This window comes from Stegastes partitus, unplaced genomic scaffold (genome assembly GCF_000690725.1).
Source record: "Stegastes partitus isolate 25-593 unplaced genomic scaffold, Stegastes_partitus-1.0.2 Scaffold24, whole genome shotgun sequence".
NCBI classification, from domain to species: domain Eukaryota; kingdom Metazoa; phylum Chordata; class Actinopteri; family Pomacentridae; genus Stegastes; species Stegastes partitus.
In genome coordinates this window covers 1125462-1147387 of record NW_007577755.1, presented here as the reverse complement: position 1 = coordinate 1147387, position 21926 = coordinate 1125462, and the positions used below count along the sequence as shown (strand labels likewise).

The window sequence follows — 21926 nt, the reverse complement described above, 5'->3', positions numbered from 1 at the left end:
CTTTGACTGCCACCTTTTTTGCTGCAAAGCCGACAGATTGCCTCCTCAGGTCATTCTAATTTGGCTTAAAACCAAAATGTGTCCTTGGTGTTGATGTTAATGGATGCTCACTGAAATGCAATCAGTTGAATATTAGAAGTTAAGTGCCTCGAGATAAACAGTTGGTGCCATTAAACCAAAGCAGAAGTAGGGGGAAATAAATAGTACTAAATGCTGTAGAAATGGTGATTGAAACACTTTTTGTCAGTTTCATCCTGCTGTCTTGATACAGGTAAATAGAATTCATTATCACGAGTAAGAAAAATGACTTTGGTCAGTCAAAATAATTGCAATCCAGTGATATTTACAATGATTCAATGCAATCTCACCAAACATGTTTTTTTATGTTGACGCTGCTAGCACAGAATACATTAACACTGTGCACTACATATATACAGTGTATTAAGACCCTCTTCTACTTAGACATACGTATGTAGCCCCCCAACTGAGAGAGCTCTGTAATTACTGTAGGCAGATTAGCAAGCGACATGACTGCCACCCACAACTTCCTCTTGCCTGTATAGATTTCTCACCCTTTATGCACAGTGCACACAGAAACCCACAAGTGACAAGTTTCTTGCAAACTCATATGTGGACACAACATACATGTTTCAACCACGATTAACTGCCTAGATTACACAGGCAGCTGTACCTTTCACATTGTGAAAATCCTCCAGGGTTTGCATTTTGGGCTGAACCTAATCTGTAATCTGAGATTACATCTAACCTAACAGATTATATCTCTCCGTCTGGAGATTTGCGTGGACTTGTTAAAAACATAAAGGACAAAAATGTCTGAACTGAGGCTAGCATCAAGCCCAAAGTGTAGGACTTTCTTCTAGCACAGTGACGTAATGGCTGGGCTTCTAGCTAGTGATACTGGTTCCATTTACACAAAGGTGTCTTTGTTTATCAGTGGTTTATAATCTGTGACAAATGCGATGCTAACATACATTGCTATTACTACCACACATGACAAGAAATAGATACAAACACAAAAAGCTATTCTGCAACAGGGTCTTGGTGAACAAGTGACAGGGACAAGATGCAACGACGAAAAAAAAAGGCCCCACACAAACAGTCACAGTATGCACATTTACATGTAAATACACATAAACACAGGGGCTGAGAGAGGAGGAACTAACGTCACCCACAAGATCTTATTTATAGAGACTCTGAGCAGAAACACAAAAACAATGGACAGACTGTGCTGAGAACATGGCTAAATAGCAGTTGGCAGGAAATGCAAATGAATGAGTCTGACACCAAGGCCTTTTAATGGCACCTGGTCATTAGTCAAAGTAGATCTAAGAATCTTGTTTTCATAGTACATGCTCTAAATAAAGAAGCAGCTCGAAAAGAAAATACATTTCATTATTCTGCTTTGCATGGTATGAGATTTATGCCATTTTTTATTTGAATACTGTCAACTAGAGCTGAAACAGTTCAGTATATTAAGTGACATAAAAAGAAGCAGCAACTATTTTGGTAACTGGGTATTTGAGTTAATTTCGAGAAAATGCAAAACATCCCTTTGTCCAGGTTATAAACAGTGAGGATTCACTGCTTTTCATTGTTCTGAGTAATGGTAAATTACATATCCTGAGGTTTTGGAGTTTTACAAACTACTACAGGTTGATTAATTATTGGCCTATCAGATTATTTAGATTATTGCTAAAGCTGCATTTTTTAATCGATTCCTGATAAGATAAATTTCCTTCAACATGCACCTAATGGCTCTGATGCTGACGTCTCTGTCTATCTGTAGTCATCACTCACCCACAGCATTATCTGACTAGTTACATATCATGACTAATAATCTTATTTTTCTACTGGAATGCACTTTGTCTCATTGACTGGTACTTTGAATGTGCTAGACAAATAACATTGACTTTACTTAATATTGGGTATCAGCCTCTCTGATAAGTGAAACAGAAAGTCAAACACTACATACTGCACAGTCATATTTTAGGCTTTATGAACTCACAACGGACATTTTTTTATTTATTTATTTTTACAATTTTAAACATTGTTTATAAAGCAAACAACATGTTAATGAAAAATTATCTCAAATAATAGTTTGATATCTACTTGTGATTATAATATTGTCTAGCAATTTTACTTTATCCCTATTTATTCAAAGAGGGATCCACTATTTGATATTAAGTTGGTTCAGGAATTGGAGCTTGACAGTTTCCAGAAAACTACACAAGCATCCACACCCTTAAGACTGTGTGGAACTTTTGGATGCAAGTCTGCATGTGATTTTTTTTCTCATTGTATCAGCAGTGGAATCACTGCTTTTTAGTCTCAGCACCAATCAGTTCTCACTCAGGGGGTATTTTGTTCGTATCTGGATAGTGATTCAAACATTGGTACATACACCTCCCTCCTCTAGGGCTAATATTTTCCACTCCAAAAGCAGGCCTGCAATTCCTCTGGGATCCAGCGAGCCCATGTGGGGGTTTTCAGGCAGACAGGGAGGATGAAGTGATCTCTGGATGGCTGGAGAAATCTGCCGGCCAGCTGACAAAAGTGCTGGGAGAGTGTAATGTCTCCGGACAGAACCTCCACTGGAGATTTGTCTTTGGCGGAACCAGCAGGTCTTGACAGTTAACTGCCTTGTTCAATCAGGATTGAGTTGGGGTGGTAGAAATATGGTTAGATATCATTTATCATTGTTATCTTCTATAAGATTCCTCTGCACAAATAACAACAGTTTAGCTGGACTGCTGTATTAAAAAGAGCACATATACAAAATAAGAGATACAAGATGCCAAACTGAAGCCTTGCAATTACAAGTGACGGTGACATTTTTCACAGAAATATGTCAGTAAATGATGATAGTGACACCCCATGATGATTTCCTATTACCATTCAGTCGTACAGTATGTCATGAAGGTCAACAAGACAACTTGACATGAGCAGATACTGTGACACATACTGATGATAAAAATGTTTCTGTGGTGGTGCATCACATGGTGGGTATCACCACCGTTATTTGAAAAATGTTATCTTATATTGTGAATATGCAGGCACATCAGTGTGTTTGTATCATGAATGTGAGGCGCTCACACGTTCCCTCATCTGGAAAGCCTCCCAAACACAATACCTAAGAAACACGTGTATACATACGAACAAACACACCCACGCACACAAACGTGCCGGCCAGTTCAACCCTGTCTGAGTCAAGCACCTAATCGTTTCATGAAATCAGACCTTCCTGTAGGAACAAAAACACTTAAACTCAATTGTCCAGGCTTTACTGAGAAAAAAAGGACGAGAAGTTCTACTATGAAGTGGAAGTAACAATCCGACTCTTCAGCTGAGGCACAATCAGACTGACCGGTCAGCATCCTGAAAGTTATTTTTGCCAAAGAAATAAAAGTAATGTTGCGTCCAAGCTTTTAAAGCATTCGCATTCCATTTGAGTGCAGAGGGACTATTGCCCTACTTCCTCCATTACTTCTATTACATTGTACATTTCATATTGGCAGATCCAGCACTCTTGAGCCAGCTGGATGAGTGCAGTGGATTTCTGAGCTGGGGATTGTTACAGCACTAAAAGCTCATTTATACCTTTGTCTCTACAAGAAAGCCACATTGAAGAGGAGAGTATGTTTTCTTTTTTGTTCTCCATAAGCCAGGCCGGCTTACTGAATCCACACTCAGTTTATCTTTCTTCGACATTTGACACTCCCTGCTCACTTATGCTACTGTTAATACACTTTCACATACTAATTTAGGTCACTGTGCCTCCCTGGAGACAATAACGGGCAGGCTGTACAACCTTGGCAAAGACAAGCTGTTGTAGAGATAAATTCAGGACATATTACTTCATCAAAGAGATAAGACTAGTGAAACACTGATAGAGTCGATTGCAGAGTCAGAAAACTGACGTCAGATAAGCACAAGTGAGCTGTGTGTACAGGATTTTTCCTGCACAGAGGAATATTTGGCTTCCTCTAGAAGTTTTAGCCAGTGCCAAAAAACAAAACAAAAAAACAACAAAATAAATAAGTGAAAAAAATTAAATGGAAAAAAAAGAGTCAGATTTAAATGTAAAAAAAATGAACTCTTCTGTAACAGATATTTTTGTCCACAGATTTAAGTTCAATAAAGTAACACAGACTCATTGCCAGAAGAAACCATGTGTTAGTAAACAGCAATGCTGACCCACAGTGCTGTATAACTGAAACAGGCTTTTAGCCAACAGGTGTGTGTTTCCAGCGTTAGTTGCATAGATGAATGAGACCGCCTGGGACAGAAGGCCACATCCCAGATTGATTTCTGGTTTATATTAGTTTACTATCCTGCCATGAACTGTACAGTAGAGATTATCTGTCACCTAGAGCTAGTGGACAACCGGATAATTACCCTCAAATGTTATCAAACAGAGGCTATCACATCAACACTATCCTTTATTAATAAACTCTTTTAACAGCAGACACTTTGGCAAGTCCAAATGTAATAAATGACGTGAATCACACTTGGGCTTTAAAGGCTGCATTTAATGTACAACAGTTAGTCCTTAAGCCTGATGTGACACGTCAAAATGTGTGCTATGTAGAGCTGAAACGATTCCTGAAGTAATTCGAGTAATTTGATTACTAAAATGCCTAAAGGCTTTGTTTAATCGACTATACACTATAGGATGTCCATCCGTGTTCCGCCCGGATGGTTATTTCTGTTGCACAGTGGCCTCACTTCCACTTTTGATGCTGTAACACCAAAGCCGAGCGTGGAATGCAAAATGGAGACGGAGACAGACAGAAACAAAAACGATGAGCAGCAGGGAGAGCTAAATAACCCACAGAAAACAATGTACGACTATTAAACTAAGCTAAAGTAACTTAATGAATTTTTTTTTTTTTTAAATCTGATTACTCGATTAATCGCTTGTATAATCAATAGAATAATCCATTAATAAAATAATCAATAGCTGCAGCCCTAGTGTTATGACAAAGGCACAAATGTTTATGCAGAGGAAGTTCAAAAGCCTACAAAAACTTGTTTCTGTGAGTAAATGTTTCAGTTTATATTCTTATATTTCATGGCAAGACTTGGGTAAAGATGGCTACCACTATCATGTAAAGTATGAAGCCAGAGTCAGGAGGTGGTTAGGTTAGTTTGGTTTTAAGTAAAGACTGAAAGCAAACGGCGAGCTTTAATCCAAGGTAACCCAACATCTAATAACAACAAAAAGCCAAAAAGAAAATCTTCGAAAAAAAGAAAAAACATCGTTGAAGTTTGCATGTTAAAACATTTGTTTAGAATATCATTTGTTCAATCAGTACGCAATCCAGGAATTTCAAAGGACTAGTTGTAATTTTAAGTAGAGTTTTCATTTCTATTTCTTGGCGACAGAAACCCTACGTCCTGCCTTTACATTAAGCTAAGTCACTTTAAGCTCTAACTCCATATCTCATGCTATGTCTTAACAACCAGCAAAAAGGGGTCCTAAAACAAACCAAAGGTTCAAGGGCTCCAGATTCCGACCAACATATTTGCATTTGTGACTTTTTTGAGAGTGTGGAAGTTAAAAATTCAAGTGGTTGCATTGGTGCGAGTGCATGATAATCATTAAGCTGTATTAGTGTTGCTGTAACCGCTGGCAGCTGCTGCGTTAACCACAGTGGTAGAAAGTAGTACTTTTAGAGCGTTGGTTTATTTATGCTTCAAAATGTGGTGTGTGGCACTAGAATGCCCTACTTTAATTATTTTCAATCTAATTTCGGTCACCCACCTGTCTGAGCACACTGCAGCCACCATCCTCCGCAGGCTGCAATGTGGGGCGTTCAGGGAGCATTGGCAAATTCTAGTGTCTATCGATAAGAAAATGTTCAGCAAGCCATATGTTTTGCCTGTGACAAGGTCGGAGGTGTGACCAAATGAGAAAGTTTGTCACACCGGTGCTACCAGTGAAAAAGTTAGTCTGGAGTCCTGGGTTGGCTGAATTCCATTTAGCTGCTTCAGTTTCAGAGTGCTAGTGTTGTGGATGCTGTTACAGCTTAGTGGAACACTTGAATCAAACAATGCCAACATTAATACTATGAGTATCACCTCATAAAAATGGGCAGTTCCATGGTTTGATCTGTGTGAGGTCTTGTGTCACCTCCTCCACCAGCCAATTTATTTTAACAAAGAAGAGAATGTAATCAGGTCAGTAGCTTGACTCTGACTTAATTCAGCACTCTGCAAAGAAGAGAAAAAACCGAGAAGAAGCGTATTTAGACAGAGTCATCCTGGCCAGCAAACTGCATGACAGACTAGTGTTTCAGCATTGCTGGGTAACACAGCGTATTGAGTAGTGAAAGTGAATGAGAGGTCTCAGGTTTCACTGCAGCAGTGATGTAGCTCAGAGATACAGGGGTCACAAGTGGAAGACCGGAGTTTCACTGGGGTTTGTACATTAACTGAAGTGTCATCTGTGTCTTCTATTGTCCCAGCACACAGACGTAGTGAGTGAGTATATAGGACAATATATAGAAAAAATGTGTCACATATACTGAGCTTAGATTAACAGCATATTCTTTATGATGCATCCATCTTCAGATCACATATGCACAAATGAAGCTCCTTAACTGTACCTTATTGTTCCTGGGTTAAAGGAGGACATTACTGTAGATGGAGTAATGTTAGCCAGGCAGCTGGTTCATTAAATCAATATTATGAGCTCATAACAAGCCATGAGTGGCCTTTGAAAAACACTTGCATTCTGGGTGTTGAGTCTGCAGCTGACACTGAAACCGCAGACCTTATTGCCTACGTTCCGCTCTCTGGACAGCTCATGGTCGTGACCTCACACCACCCACCACTCGCAATCATTAAACAGCCTGTCATCAGGAGGGGAATCTACTGCTGCTCTAAAAGTCATGGCTCTGAATCTACGGAGACACTCAACAAGGTGCAACACTAAAGGAATGTGTGAAAGAGAAAAGCCACTGTGGTGAAAAACAGGCTGTATAAATGCCTGTCACAATGTAAAATCCACAAACAAATCATTTCACCTCACGTGAAGCTTAAGGTGCAAGGTCATAAGGGAGTGGCTGCGAGGCGCTGACAGCAACAAGCCATTCATTACAACACAGGCTGCTGAGGGATTAGATGAAAGTGTAGTGACTGAATGAAAGTGCAGTAAAAGAAACTGGCATGACTCTGATACACTTAATGACATTTCAAAACTACATTCCCAGAGGTTAGTCACCAAAAACAGATTATTTCAGAAGCCCTCTGCAAAGTGGATATATTAGAAAACATCAGTCTTACTTTGTGCTGTACAAACTACTTGAAAACCCTGATGAATGATTGTCTTGTTATTTCTGAGAATGTAGTCTAACAGTACAAACATTATTTTAAAATGGCTTTAAGTTGGCTCAAGTTACTGGTGTAGGGCAAAGCTAAGATTTGTGGTTTTGGCATGTTAGTTTAAATGATTTTGGAAAATGTACTTAATGCTGTAATGAAAATTTCAACATGTTCATTAGTACGGATATACTTTTAAAGAGTCAGACATGACGTTCTCTCTTGATGACACCACGCACCTGGCAAAAATTCCCCATCTACCTCAGGTGTCTCAAGATGTTTCTACCAACACGTGTGCACATGGTGTGAGACCGAGGAGAAGTTTTATTAGATATTCCTGGAATACAGCGCGAAATCTCGTGACTGTTTCACCGCAATCACAGCCAAGCCAGTTTGATAACAGCCAGACAACTGTCATCAGTGTGTTGTCATTGTCTGTGGGTGTATGTAACACAGCACACAAACATAATTCAGAGCGAGGCCCTCCTACTGATAGAAGGGTGTGAAAAATACTGTGCGTCGATATACTGACACTACTCACAGTGACATGTGGCATATCTTTCAAGAAACCCTCAAAGTCTAATCACTAACATCACAAAATGTAGTCCAATACTCGACAGCACACATCATGCGTATAGGCAAACAACCAATGTTAACTCATCTCCAGGAAATGACTAAGGCTGCAGCTGATTCAACTGTGTGTCGAAATGTTAATCTAATGCTTCCATTCAAGTCAATCAACACGTAATATATGGACTCGCATAGAGACCGGCGCTATTGACAGTAAGGGATTAAGAGGCTGAAGCCACATCCATTCTATGTGTGTTCAAGGCCTTTGTTTTACTTCTTTCTCTAGGGAGTTGAATAAAAGGGGTCCATGACTATAAGCCAAGCTCCAGCACAATGTGCTCTAAAGGGGCCAAGAGGGGAGATATACATCGGCAAGCTGAAGGACTTTCCTGAGGACTTCTACTCACTGGGAATTTGTGATAACCCCTTGGCTCCGCACCAGAATTAGGAAGGGAACAATTCAAACGAAAGGCACAAATCCAAAAGAAAAAAGAAAAACAACAACAAAAAAATGGTGCAATGAGCAAGTGAGTGAGAGAGAGTTTGACCTTTTGGAAACTTTCATTGTACATTTACAGCAGGACTGCTTTACCCCTGATCTCTGGTTTCCCATCAGCCCTTCCTGTGACGCAGGCCTGCGTTTCATATATAGAAACTGACCAGCTGCTGAGAAAAAAAAAAACCTCACGTTCCTCACACGCTCTTCAAAGGCAGTAATGATCAGCTGTGGCTGATCAGCTGAGGAGTCCATATGAGAGGCAAAGAGAAAATGGATAGCACAATTTACAACTAACTACAGGTTTACGGTCAGAGTTCTGGATGTTTCATGGGCGAATACCAAGCCTTTGTCACTTTTTACAGTCAACGATAACGTGGAATCTACTTTGATATTTTATTGGCAACATTACTTTCATCCTCCTGTGAAGAAACGGTCTTTGAAGAAATGCCGCTTAAGCCTCAAAGCCTTACATCTGCTCGCCATGAAAATGGACAACACCCTTGTAACACCATGTCCACTAGTGTCGCATTGTATACCAATACCAGAAAATTAGTTTCATATCTTTGCGTTAAAAACGATACTAAATCCAGTTTTCTCAGTACTGATCAGCACTTTTTTACCAAGACCAGGATTTCCATTGATTAATGTTGATGTGGCAAAGCTGGGCACTGCAGCTTTGGTGGTTGTGCCAACTGCTTTTTACTCTCTGGCAGCTTTCATAGCCCCTAGACAAAGCTGCAAACCCCAACACTTCAGACAACCATCCACAGTTTTTCCACCGAGTTTGACAAAGCCATTGGTCAAAAGGAACCAACTCTTTAACATGGTTATATTTTCAGAGCTGCCTTACAATGTGACAATCATCTCCATAAGCAACTCAACCTTCACACTGGTAACATTAACGTAACCATAGCTCGCTGGCTGTTAAAAGTCCGGCCTTCATAGGTATACAGATAAACAACACCTGTTACAATGATCAGCTGAGTTCCTGCAGGAAGTGGGAAAGTGGCTGATTAAAATGTTCACTAATGTACTGCTGCACTTATCTCTGCAAGGACTTAACCTTTTGTAAGCAGCAGAGTGACACGTGAAGGTAGAGAGAGAATAGTGAATGTGTATAGAGCTGACCTTAATGAAGAGTTCCTTCAGTTCTGTTTGAATATGGAAATATATAAATGCACCACGGTGCAATAATTCCCTGTTGGTTTATGGCTTCTTTCCACACCCTCCACTGCTTTGCATTGACATTGTCAAAAATATTTTCTGTTCTTGCTGTGGTATCGTTTCAGTGACGGTATCAAAATATTTAGACAGGTATCATAGGGAAGTTAGAATTTTGGTGTCATGACAACACTAATGCCTACACTGACAAGTCTTGACAGTTTTTAACCATTTAAACTGCAATCGTTGAGAAGCTAACAAGCTAACTAGCTACCGAACCTGCAAAATGACGTGAGTGAATACAGTCTACCGTGGACTTGCATGCTAATTTGCTCAGCAAGCCAAGATACTACATCTACATTGTATTATAACCTGAAAGCTACTGTTCACTGTTAGTTTACAGCTGTGTTTGACAGCTGTTGATTATAGTACAAATACTATTGACAATAAAATGTTGCAAAATAATAAAACATGCAAACTTTCCATTATTCCTTTGTGTAAATGGAAACCTAAGGACACACACACATATGCACAGACAGGTGACTTTCACATAACCAACAAACATAGAATGTGACTGAAAGCTATTCCTTCGTGATCTGTCCACAGCTTTGACATCTGATGTGTGGAGGTCAGGTGCCAAAATCACTGCATTGACAGGCCATCATGCGTTTTATGCTGATTTTGGAGGCATACATGCCTGAAGTTAAGCTAACATCTGCCTGCAAGGTAGGAAATCAGTCTGAAAGCTCATTCATTCACATGGTCAGCAGTATTAGGTAGGTGTACAACAATTGTAGGGAACATGCTAAAAACATCTAAAACCACTGGTCTGACGCTTTAGCAATTAACACACTTCTTACAACTTTCTCAGGGCATCAGACAGCAGCCTGATTGGCCTAAAAAGGGCAGTTCCAAACAGGCTGCAGTATTTCACACACAACCCCTGGGTGCACCACTGACCCACATGCGACGGCCAACCAGCCACTTGGTTGGTCGTGGATGTGTTTGCCACTGGCTGCTGTCTACTAGCCAGGAACATTAGCCTCAGCAAGACAGACATACACACAATTAGGACTGACTCCTTAGGACTTCGAGAGGGTGGCCTCCACTGAAATAATGGCAGCGCTTTTGTGTCAAAGAGATGCTTGTTTTCTCCTCCTCAGGCATGAAAGCGAATTTGTCTTGCCAGCCAGGTCTATTTATATTCACAAGAGCATTCTTAAGCATTAGCACAGTCACGTGGCCTGCCGGGCGGTGGACATAGGCTAGCGATACATTGAAGGGGCTCTGCATCAACCCCCAAACTGAAACCTACCAGCCCCTTCACTAAAAAAACAAAAACAAAACGCCAACTTGATTTCTGTGTTGCAACTAATGGTCTCTGTTTTGGCCAAAGTGGTAAATATCAGATTGTACATCAATCAACACTGTCTGATGTGTTACAATCTGGGCCCGTGACTAAATGATTCAGGGGAACCAAGTGGGAAAACTTCCCAACATAAGAAAGGTGCCTGGCCGTCACCTTGAGTCTAGTTGAGATGGCTGGTTGAACAGAGAATCATATTTTTATTGTCATCGCGATATAAACACATCGCAAAAGACTGCTTGAAATGCAATCAAACCAAATTAGACAAACACCCAGTTAGCCGTTATCTACCCTAGATTATTTGGTGTCAGTTTTGTATTGAATGCTAGGTTTGCTAGCACGATGGCTGAGGAGGGAGAGAAAAGCAAAGAAAGTGTCAAAGGATGATTCTGTTGAGTTAAGAAGAACATACTTTAAAGGGAGCAGGGGAAATGTATTTTTTAAATCAATGGTCTGCTTAATTGGTTGAGTATTCATGCACAGCTTGTTCAATAAAAGCATGTTCAAAAAAATTAATCTGCTGTCTTCATTCAGTGGGCAGAGGCTCGTCGATGTTTTGGGTCTACGTCAGCAGTGCACCTATTAAAGCAGAACAACGTGGGAACTGTAGAGTAAATACACTTCAGATTTGTTTATATCTAACAAGTCATTTTGTTGCTACAATACTGAGCAATGTTATCGCACATCTTCCTCAAATTGTGCAGGCCTACCATAAATCCCCATTCATTCTTCCCTTATGATGAGTCACAGCTTGTGTCACACCTATACACTCAGAGGCTAAAACAGGTTCTCTCACTTTGTGGTGGATGGATGTGCCCTGGAGAAGACGACACGCCTAATTGCGGTGACTCACGGATCTACAACAACATCAGGTGCAGGCTGGCTTGGTCTGTAAACACGTCCTATTTCTAAAACACTGTTAATTTAACGTGAGATTCATAAATAGGGCACCTATCACGTCAATGGGTGGATGTTAAGTGTATTGTGAACCTTTACTCATACACTGCAGACGACATCCTGTCCTGCTGAAGGACACTTCAGAGGAGTGGATGCTTGCAAACTGAGCCTCGACAGCCCACTCTGCACAAACCATTCCACTTTTTCGTGGCTTCCATGTGTCCTGTCAGACAGCCACATTACTGTACCGCCTGAATCTAAACACTGGGCCTGGACATTATTTCAGCGTGACACATCAGCTGTTTGTGGACTGATACTGCACCTTTTTTTTTTTTTTTATTTTAATGCAGTTCATGGTCTTGCAACAGCATATATGTCTCACATGTTTACAGTGTGTGAACCAGCATGGCCCCTCAGGTCCTCTGGCACGAGTCTTTTAGTTCAGGACTTTGATGACGCCGCTTTTAGCTTCTATGATCCAAGGAGCTGGAACAATCTGCCAGACGATCTGAAAGCAGCGTAAAGTGTTGAAACCTTTAACGTAAACTTAAAATCTCCATTTTGAAACCAGCCTGGCTTTTGATTAAGTATGGCATCCCTTGCGGATCAGTGTTGTTAATTTTTATGCTTTATTTTACTTCTATGTTGCGTCTTTTTATGCCTCTGCTACTCATCTCTTGAATACTTTGAGGAATTTTTCAAATTGGGCACTAATGTCCACTTGGACTCCAGAAGAGATTTTTTCAATCGAAGGTCATTGTGTCCTCACAAAACACACTAGTGAAACTCATGTAACATAACTCAAAGATGCACACATAAATCAGGAATACATTTCAGATGGATATCTAATAAGATCAAACAAAAATAATTTAATGACATCTCATGCAAAAGATCACAGGTCAGCTTCACCATGACATTACAATGTTCTGCAAAAACTGTTGTAATGCTGTTATTCAACACCATATAACTCCAGTATAAAAGAGGAAACTTTGACCATATTTCCCATAGTGTCAGACATTTATTAAATACACATATTGCACAAGTCTATACAGACTGTAAGTCCACTGGTTGGTGGATGCATACATCAGCAAGGTGTTAATTCTAGTTAGTCAATTCTAACCACTTTTTTTTCAATCTTCTTTTATTTCATCTCATTAAAATCTACACTTGTTCTTTCTTATAATCAGCTGTTCAGTCACCTGTGAAGCACTTTGAACTGCTCTAACCTTCATGAAAAATGCAGCATAAATAAAGTCTGATTGAAAGATTGATTTATACTGCCAAGCCCTACTTGACATCAAATGTGAGCTCGCTCAACAAGTTAAGCATCTCCTCCTGTAAAAAGTGAGTCTCACACACCAGAGATAGGCAGAGGGCTTCAGAGCTGATGAGTGGGATGTCAATATAGCTCCTGGCACAAACTCAAAGAAGTCAGGTTATCTTTTTTTTTTTTTTTTTGGCACGCCTCAACTTGTACCTGGGGAGTGTAAAGAAGTCACGCTCACTAACCACACACACCAACACAGCCACCCACACCACTCTGTGAGGGTGTCCTGGTATTTAATGAGAGCATGTGAATAATTCAGCCTACCACAGGCCTGGAGGAGGAAAAGGGACTACAGCCATTATTAACTATTCACAGAAACAGTATTATGTCAGATGCACACACACACTTGCATGTGCAATCATGCTGTACACACACAAACACATAACGAAAGAACTTTGCCAAAGGGACCCAGCCATCTGCCGGCCCTGAGGCCCTGGCTCTGAACAGTCCAGTCAAGATACTGACATTTCTAGCATTGATATACAACCTTGCAAAAATGGACGTCACTATTTTTGATACCATGGGGGGAAATTGCTAAAAAACAAATTAAGCGCATTCATTTTTAGATTTTTCACTATAACAAGGCTATAACATAAAAACTAAGTACTGGAAACTTCTTGAGGGAGTGCACTTGTTCAAAGGCCTCTGATGTTGTCAGGTGTTCAAAGGGCAATAAAGTGAAAGTAAAAACAAAACACTGCAATCTAACGTATTTTCAAGTCAGTAAATAAATCAAATGGAGGTAATTACTATTGTTATAGGCTATATGCAGACATGCTCTACAGAGAGTCATTATTTTAACGTACACAACTGGTATTGTTGTATCGATACCGAAGGACATGAAACTGAAACCATTTCAAATAGGAATTATCGATATTCTTCAAAAACACTTTTGACAACAGCAGCTCTGAAGCTATGAGGAAGCTGATTTCTACTTTTTAGATTCTGACCTATTGATTGCTTTATATAAACCAGTAGCACAAACAGTAGCATAAACTTCTGCAATATCTACGAAAATATCTGAACACAAAACAGGGGATGATAAGAAAACTTAACAGTCGCAGCTCAAAGCTCTCATGTGGTGGGAAATAAAGTAGAGCTGTTCCAAGTTGTCTTGCAAGCAGGGCTGGGCAATAAATCTTTTTTATTGTTTACCATCCCTCTTTATAATCACATTGTCACGAAATGCTCATCGTTCATGGTTGCCAAATGAAAAATAGGTTAAATTTGACCAAAACGGGCCACAGACAATCCGTCAGTGAAATCTAGGAACGCACATCTTTTGAAAATTATAGGATTGCGATCTATAAAAACACTAGGTAACCATTTTTGACTCAATGGCATAAACATGAGTTTAACTTTTTAGCATTCCCCATACACTTCTTTAAATAGAATCACGAGACAGAGTCCAGTAGTCTGTAATTGCAACGTTCCCAGTTTGCTTCAGCTGGGAACATCTGTTGCATGTCATTACCTCCTATCTCCTGTTTGTCGAGACAGTCCTCTGTAAAATACATGCAACAAAATACCATATTAATAGGCTTGTGACACACTGTTAATGTAAATTATGTTACCATGTTGAAGAGATACCACTGTGATTATTTCCACAATAACAATTTACTGTAGTTCCCACTTCTATTTGCAAGAAAAGTGAACTAACATTTGTTCACAAAACATGTAGTAACAGGCCTGTAGGAGTCAACAGTTGTGAAAACATTTGATTTTGGGTAAGGATTTCATCTTCACAGTCAGTGCACAAAGTCTTTATTCCTCTTTTTTGTGCCAGTCCTGACCTCCACCTTCAAAACAAGAGCTCTGCACCACACGCACCTAATGAGTTTGAGGAAGTGTGCATCACATGTCTGTTATCTGTCTCGAAACAAGCACTTTGTCTGACAAAAACAACCGCTTGCTGTATTTCCCATTCATAAATGATACAGACAGACAAGCGATAAAGACTGGACCCATACTAGCGCTGTCATCTTCTGCTGAGTTTCCCTCAATACACAAATGAAGGCAGCCTACTTCTGCTGCATTTGAATGATTGGCCTAGAAAAGAAGCAACTGGCCGTCCTCTGGACTCTCCGTCTCCGCTAAGAGATGCAGCAACGCCACACACATATGAACAAGCATGTGCACGCCAGACATGAGAAAGTGCTCCCTCCTGAGTTTAAAAACTCAGGAAAAACCGGGGAAGGAAATGCCAATCATTTCAAGTTGGATTATAAGGTCAAAGCAGCCCCTTGGCTTGGACCACCAGCTGCAAATTCACAGATAGGAAAACTTGCAGAATTTTGCTTGTGTCAGCAACATCAGACTCCTTTAGAACATACTTGACAGATGGTGGGGGACGTCAACTGGATAGGCTGGTTTACAGGGAAGAACCAGACACAACCTTACACCCCTGGCCTGACTGAGAGATGGCAGGGTGAGCCACTCCCAGCAGATCTACACTCTGCACGTCATCTTCTCAAGTATGACCAGTCACCGGCCCCTCCCTTCTCTTCATATGGAGGCAGCTCATACCAACATGCACACAAAGACTGGGCTCAGCTGAATGGCCTTAATGGCAGCAGAGCTCCTGGCCACGGCAGCTCAGACCAGCTGAATGGTCCTCATTGTGTCCCCATGGTCACAGGGGGCGAGCAGAACTGAGTTGTTTTTTAAGAGGCCATTTGGCAGCCCTGTGTTCTTATCCGAGCAACGCAGGAACAGGCATTTCCACTTGGTTTAGATGAAGGCTTGTTATGGACTTTAAAAAAAATGGCCTATGAGGCAGCAATATTAGGCATGCATCCGGTCATAAAGAGGTGTAAGCATGCAGGAAACTAAAACACTCTTAACATTAAGATATTAAGCTATCAAGGCTGATTGAGACTTTATTCCCTCTTTTTTCCACCATATTCATTGCTGGAGAGCTGCAGTCTGAAAAGCATTCACAATGTATGCAGTCAAACACATGTTGAAGGCACACGCTGAGTGAAAGTGAACCAGAATAATGTCAATTTGGTAGTAAAAATGTTACTGTTCAGCAACTAACTCTGCAAACTTACATTTCTCACAAGCACTTGAATGCAACAAACAAGGAAGAGACTTCAAAACACCAACTGCAGCAAGATGTGTAACTGACTGAAAATAAATGCAGCATGTTTTGCACCGGAATAGATGACCACAAGAGAGTTTCAGGAGTTTAGCAAGACAATTTCAAATACATTTTGATATGCATGAGCACCAGTAACTGGCTGGGCTGGGCTGGGCTGGGGAAATAATGGTTTTTCACACCCCCATTGGTGAAAATCATGCCTTTTAACTTTATTTTTTAATGCTAGAAGACGTATCACTGACAGAAATGACAGATTCCCACTTGATGAGTTTCATGTCGAACAAACATAAGGAACCAATTCTATCAATATGAATGGTGAAACTTTCCATATCATTATTTTTCTTTAGAATCGGTTTCTGGTTCACACATGTTTGACTCAACAACATCAATACTACAGGTCGTTGCTCTGTCGCACAGAGTAGTTATAATGTGTGTAATGTAGTTACATCGAAGGAATCATAGGGCAGAAATTAATTGTTGTCATAGAGAAAATAAGCATTTAAATAACCTATAATGTAAATATGTAAATTACACAGAGATTACTTTTTAGGAGTTAAACTAATGACCGGCGTAGGACTTAATGACAATACTATGGTGGGCAATATGGACAAAACACTACATCATAGTATTTGTAATTGTATATAATAAATACAGTCTATATAAGTATAGATTGCAGTGTCATAAATTAATTTATAGTTTATTACTGTCTCAAGCAATCACAGGGAAACTAATTAAATGTCTAACAATCAAACGGATGCAAAAATCACATAAAAATGTTTATATTGCCATAAATCAGTGCAGTCCTGAGATGCAAAAAGGATAGTTACCAAAGTATAAACAGGATGGCACAATCACTGTAGACATTTTTATCCTCAGAAGTGGATGGCCATATCAACCACTAGCTGTAATGTAGGCATCTGTTGTTTGTGATTATTGAGAAAAATCAACAAAAACTAGTAGAACTGGTGAAACTCTTCAGCAGGTCAGATTAACAAATTATACACTAGTTCACCTAGACCTGAATAACACATTAGCCTCAGACGACATCCTAAAACACCTGCAGATGCACTAATATCAGCTGACTTTCAGTACTGGCTGCATCAATGACATTCTCATAACTAGATGGAACATTCTTTTAATTTTACTTTTATTGCAGATATCACATAATTTAACAGTCAAATTATTCTTTTTTTTTTTGTATGATGGTTCTTTATAAAAGCTTGATTATGGGAAGGACTGACATTATGAATTTGTGTTAGTTACAATAATGCCAGCATTGGTCAATAATGTGGAGGAAATATCTGACACTGGTTATCAAAAAAACCTCTCGTACCTTTAAAATAATGTTGCTAACGCTTTTGGAGCAGTATACAGTGTGTGGGCACTGCACAGGATGACTGGATTCAGCTTCGTGTACGTAGTCTAGGTGCTATAAAGCAGGGGAAGGGGGGAACTGTCAGGGATGTGTGACAGTGTGTCATTGGTGGTGTAAAGGGGCTAACAGCTGCTCTGGGGGAGGGGCTCATTTGGACTATGCCTGGCATGAATTAATTGTTCCACATATGAGTAAACTACACACATCCATCACTGGCCTCCATGAGAGTACACAAAGACATACACCTGACAAAGAGCTCACACAATTAGTTGACCACAAGATTGAGGGTGGATGAGGAGCACAGGCAGGTAAACCTATAATTCCAGTAATGGCAGGTTTACACAGGTGTATAAGGTTGTGCACACATTTTTGTTGATCACTCCCGTGAATGTCAGTGAGGTCATACCCTGCTGTGTGGTAATCACTGACAGTCATTGACAACAGACAGGATCTTCATATGACACCAGAGCAGATGATGACTGTAGGCCTGGTCATTACATTTCAACACCAGCCTGAGTGACTCACAGATTTACAGCAATACAACGTGTTTCCTCCTGAAATCTGAACCCACACACCTTGTCTAAGATTCGTACGATATGGAAAGCCGTGTGGTAAATCAAATCCGTACCATGTGAAGGAGTATAACAAAGATGACAGGAGAAAGGGTCAAGCCCTGTTAGCCAGACCTTGCCTGTGGCGATGCCAGCCTGTCAGACAGCTCCAGTCACCGAGCTGTGGCTTTGACATTCATATCACAAAGCAAACCAGGAGCACAGACACACGACTTCAAATCAACGTGTAGCTGAAAACGAGCTAAACACGAGGGAATGGATGAAAGCCTTTCTCTTCCTCCTGCACAATGCTGCTTGTCATGCACTGCTAGCTCGCAGACACACATCCTGTATTAGCACAGAATAAGCTAGCTGGTACAGCCTGGCGTGTGCTCTCATTCAATGTATTATCAAAGAAAAGTAGGTGAGGAGAATGGAAACTGTTGGTTTTATCGAAGCCGGTTCGCCCAGACAGCTGAGAGACACACAGAGCTAGCTTGAAATTCTGCTATAGCATCCCCCCGTCAGCCCCGTCAGCCCCCCTCCCCTCCTTTACCTTCAGACAGCTCCAGATCCAACTCCGCCAACTGGTCTCTAACCTCTTTTGGCAGGGCGGACAAATCCACGCCGCGGTCTGCCATGACTTCGCCGACGAGAGTCTAAGTCTAGTTGAAAGGACGCCGGGCGGTTGCGGGGAAACGTAAAAAACATAAAAATAAAACCTCTCCCTCAAGACACAAAACAGGCATCAGAGTGGGAGAGACGGTCCATCCGCACGGCTGGTCCTTCCGCCATAATGGGAGAAACTCACCAACGGCAACGCGCGGTCACGTGACTGCGTGTACCTCGCCTGTGTGTTGATTCACCGCATCCGAGTCTGGAGGAGCGACCCGGCGCTGCTGCTCCCTCTGCCGCCTCACCGGCAGAAACACAGGCTCACTGCACCTCCACAGGATCCCAGAGAAAAAAAAGTTCACGTTAATGAGCTGGACATCTAAAGTCTGTGGCCAGCTGGTGTACAAGAAGTACCAGGACATCCTATAAACCTGTACGAGCGGAGACTTGAAACTAGTGATTAACACCACAAAGGCATTAGGAAAAAGATTACTGAAATAATAAATAAAATGAGAATTGGGTCGTTTTTTTAATGAACTTCAAGACAATCTGACTTCATTTTGTATGCCCTGCTGGCTGTTAGAAAGAATGCAGGTTTAAAGGGTCCCATGTTGTAACTCTTTTTAGAAAATTAATGAAAGTCTCACATGTCTCCAGGGTGCGTTTTTCAATTTCTCTGCTCAAAATACTGCGAAGATTGTAAATTTCACTGCCACTGTATCAATTAGGCAGTTTCAGTGCCTGTAGCTTTAAATGCAGGAGCCAGGCAGATGTCCAGGCCCCCTTCAGGAAGAAGACTCTCTGGGCATCTGTGGCTCTAAACCCCATTCGTGTTCTTTTTACTTTAAGTACATACTACAGCTGCCCTCACAAACTATGTATGGTTTCATGCAGTATGCATATAATTGGGACAAACTAAATCTTTTTCTGGCATACTATATAGCATGTTATTATGTTGCTCCCTCTGCTGCCCCACTGGCAGAAACACACACATATTAAACCTCCAGTGGATCCTTCACAGGATCCCAGTGGATTCACACAAAAAAAATTTAGATTAATTATCTGGATAAGTGTGTTCACAAGTAAACTCTGTGACCCGCTGGAGTGCAAAAAGTGCCAGGATATCCTATAAACGTCATGCTGTATTGAAACCAGCCACCTTAAACTCTTTAAGAAAATGTTGACTGAAGTAACAAATCAAGGGTGAAGTGTGCTTGTTTTCTCATAAACTTTTACAAAATCTGACTTCTTTTGCAACCAGAGGAGTCGCCCCCTGCCAGCTATTAGAAAGAATGCAGGTTTAAAGGTCCATCCTGTGGCCCTTTTTAGAAAATTAAAAAGTTTCACATGTCCCCAGAAGGCTGCAAGGTGGAACACTGGTTAGCACTGTTGCCTCGCAGCAAGAAGGTCGCCGGTTCGCGTCCCGGTGAGGACACCCTTGATCTTTCTGCGTGGAGTTTGTATGTTCTCCCTGTGCAGAATGGGTTCTCTCCGGGTTCTCCGGCTTCCTCCCACACAGTCCAAAAACCTGTTGAGGTTAATTGGTGATTCTAATTTGTCCGTAGGTGTGAATGTGAGTGTGCTTGGTTGTCTGTCTCTAAGTGTAGCCCTGTGATAGACTGGTGACCTGTCCAGGGTGTCCCCTGCCTTCACCCTAAGTCGGCTGGGATAGGCTCTAGCCCCCTCGCGACCCTAGTGAGGATTAAGCGGTGTATAGATAATGGATGGATGGATGGATGTCCCCAGAGTGTGTCTTTCAATTTTTCTGCTCAAAAATACCATAAAATGGTTCATTTCACCATGAATGTATAGCCTTGTTTTTAGTTCTGTTCTAAATGGGCTGCTTTACTGGAACATACTACAGTTGTCATAACATTGCATACAATCTACAAGTGAAGAGTTTGTCCATTCGGATGCAGCTTTTATTTCACACCTCCCGGTTTATAAAAACCCCGAAACACAATAAAAATTGATTTTCACCACATGGGACCTCTGGGAGACAGTATAGGAGCCCCCAGACAGTTTCTTTCTATCTGCTATCTCCCTGCTGAACTCTGCCTGACGAACTCTCAAACAAAACAAAACAAAACAAAATAAATAGACAACAACAATAGATTACAACTATGTATCAATTATATAAGTAGTTGCCCGTGAATGTTTTGGTCTATTTACTAGTTATGTACTCGTAATATATCAACTGGTCATCTCCTGAAAAGTGTGCACAGTCACAGATGGTAGTAAAGATTTAACGCTCTATGATCCTACTTTAGAGGAAGAATTTGTTTTTCAGTTGTACCTAAGTTCATGTACTTCGGCTGAAAACTGCTCTAGTATAAATCCAGAACTCTGAGCACTCACGGCCATCTTCAATAGGCCAATGTGGCATTCAGACTGTAACCATTATAAAAATAAATATATCCTTCCACCCAGTGCCTCTGCAATTAAGGATCGTTTACAAAAAGTTATGATCATGTTTTCCCTATAAGAAACATAGACATTGTCTTACAAGGAAAACAAGCTTCAAAGAAAACTGAACATAACAGCGTAATTGTAGGCTACTGTCACTTTTTTGCATTTCCAAAATTACTTGAGTTCAAGACCAAAAACATCAATCTAAAGGCAGGGCCATCGCAAGGATTTTCTAAATACTGAAATTGTGAGTCCAAGCCCTCGAAGGCACCCTAGTGTAATGAACAAATGGCATGGGCATTTACAGTTGTTTTTGTATTATTATTATTTTATGTTTTGATCAAAAATGCCTAATGAGGGCAATCAAAAAAGGAGGGAAACAGAGACAAAGGGAGGAAGTGAAACAAGAAGAGACAAGCAGAAATGTAATTTTAGATAATGAATCATTTATCATCTGTTTTGGTCCAAACTTTAAAACCACTGAGTACAAAATTAGAATCACTCCCAATAAGGTGTACATTTTAATGGTAGAATGTAGACCTCCCCTTAGGTTACTATGAGCCCCAAACTGCCATAAAAATGTGGAAGACGTGATCTAACTGTGCGAGCGGCTTTGGCCATGAAAGTTGAAGACTTTTCTAACACACTTTACAAGTGCATGAAAAAACTATTTATAACTACACACAGGAACCAGCTTTAAATAGTTTTG

General features: G+C 40.7%; 1 protein-coding gene across 2 annotated transcripts in view; it reads right to left on the bottom strand.

Annotated features, from left to right (window-relative positions):
• Nucleotides 1-18996, bottom strand: part of dip2ba (disco-interacting protein 2 homolog Ba) — a 50794-nt gene extending 31798 nt beyond the window's left edge. For both annotated transcript variants that reach the window (XM_008296594.1, XM_008296601.1), the window contains exon 1: nucleotides 18750-18996. In XM_008296594.1, coding sequence (XP_008294816.1) covers nucleotides 18750-18834 — 85 coding nt within the window. In that variant the 5' untranslated portion in view covers nucleotides 18835-18996. The remainder of the gene's footprint in view (nucleotides 1-18749) is intronic.
• Between the last annotated feature and the right edge of the window lie 2930 nt (nucleotides 18997-21926).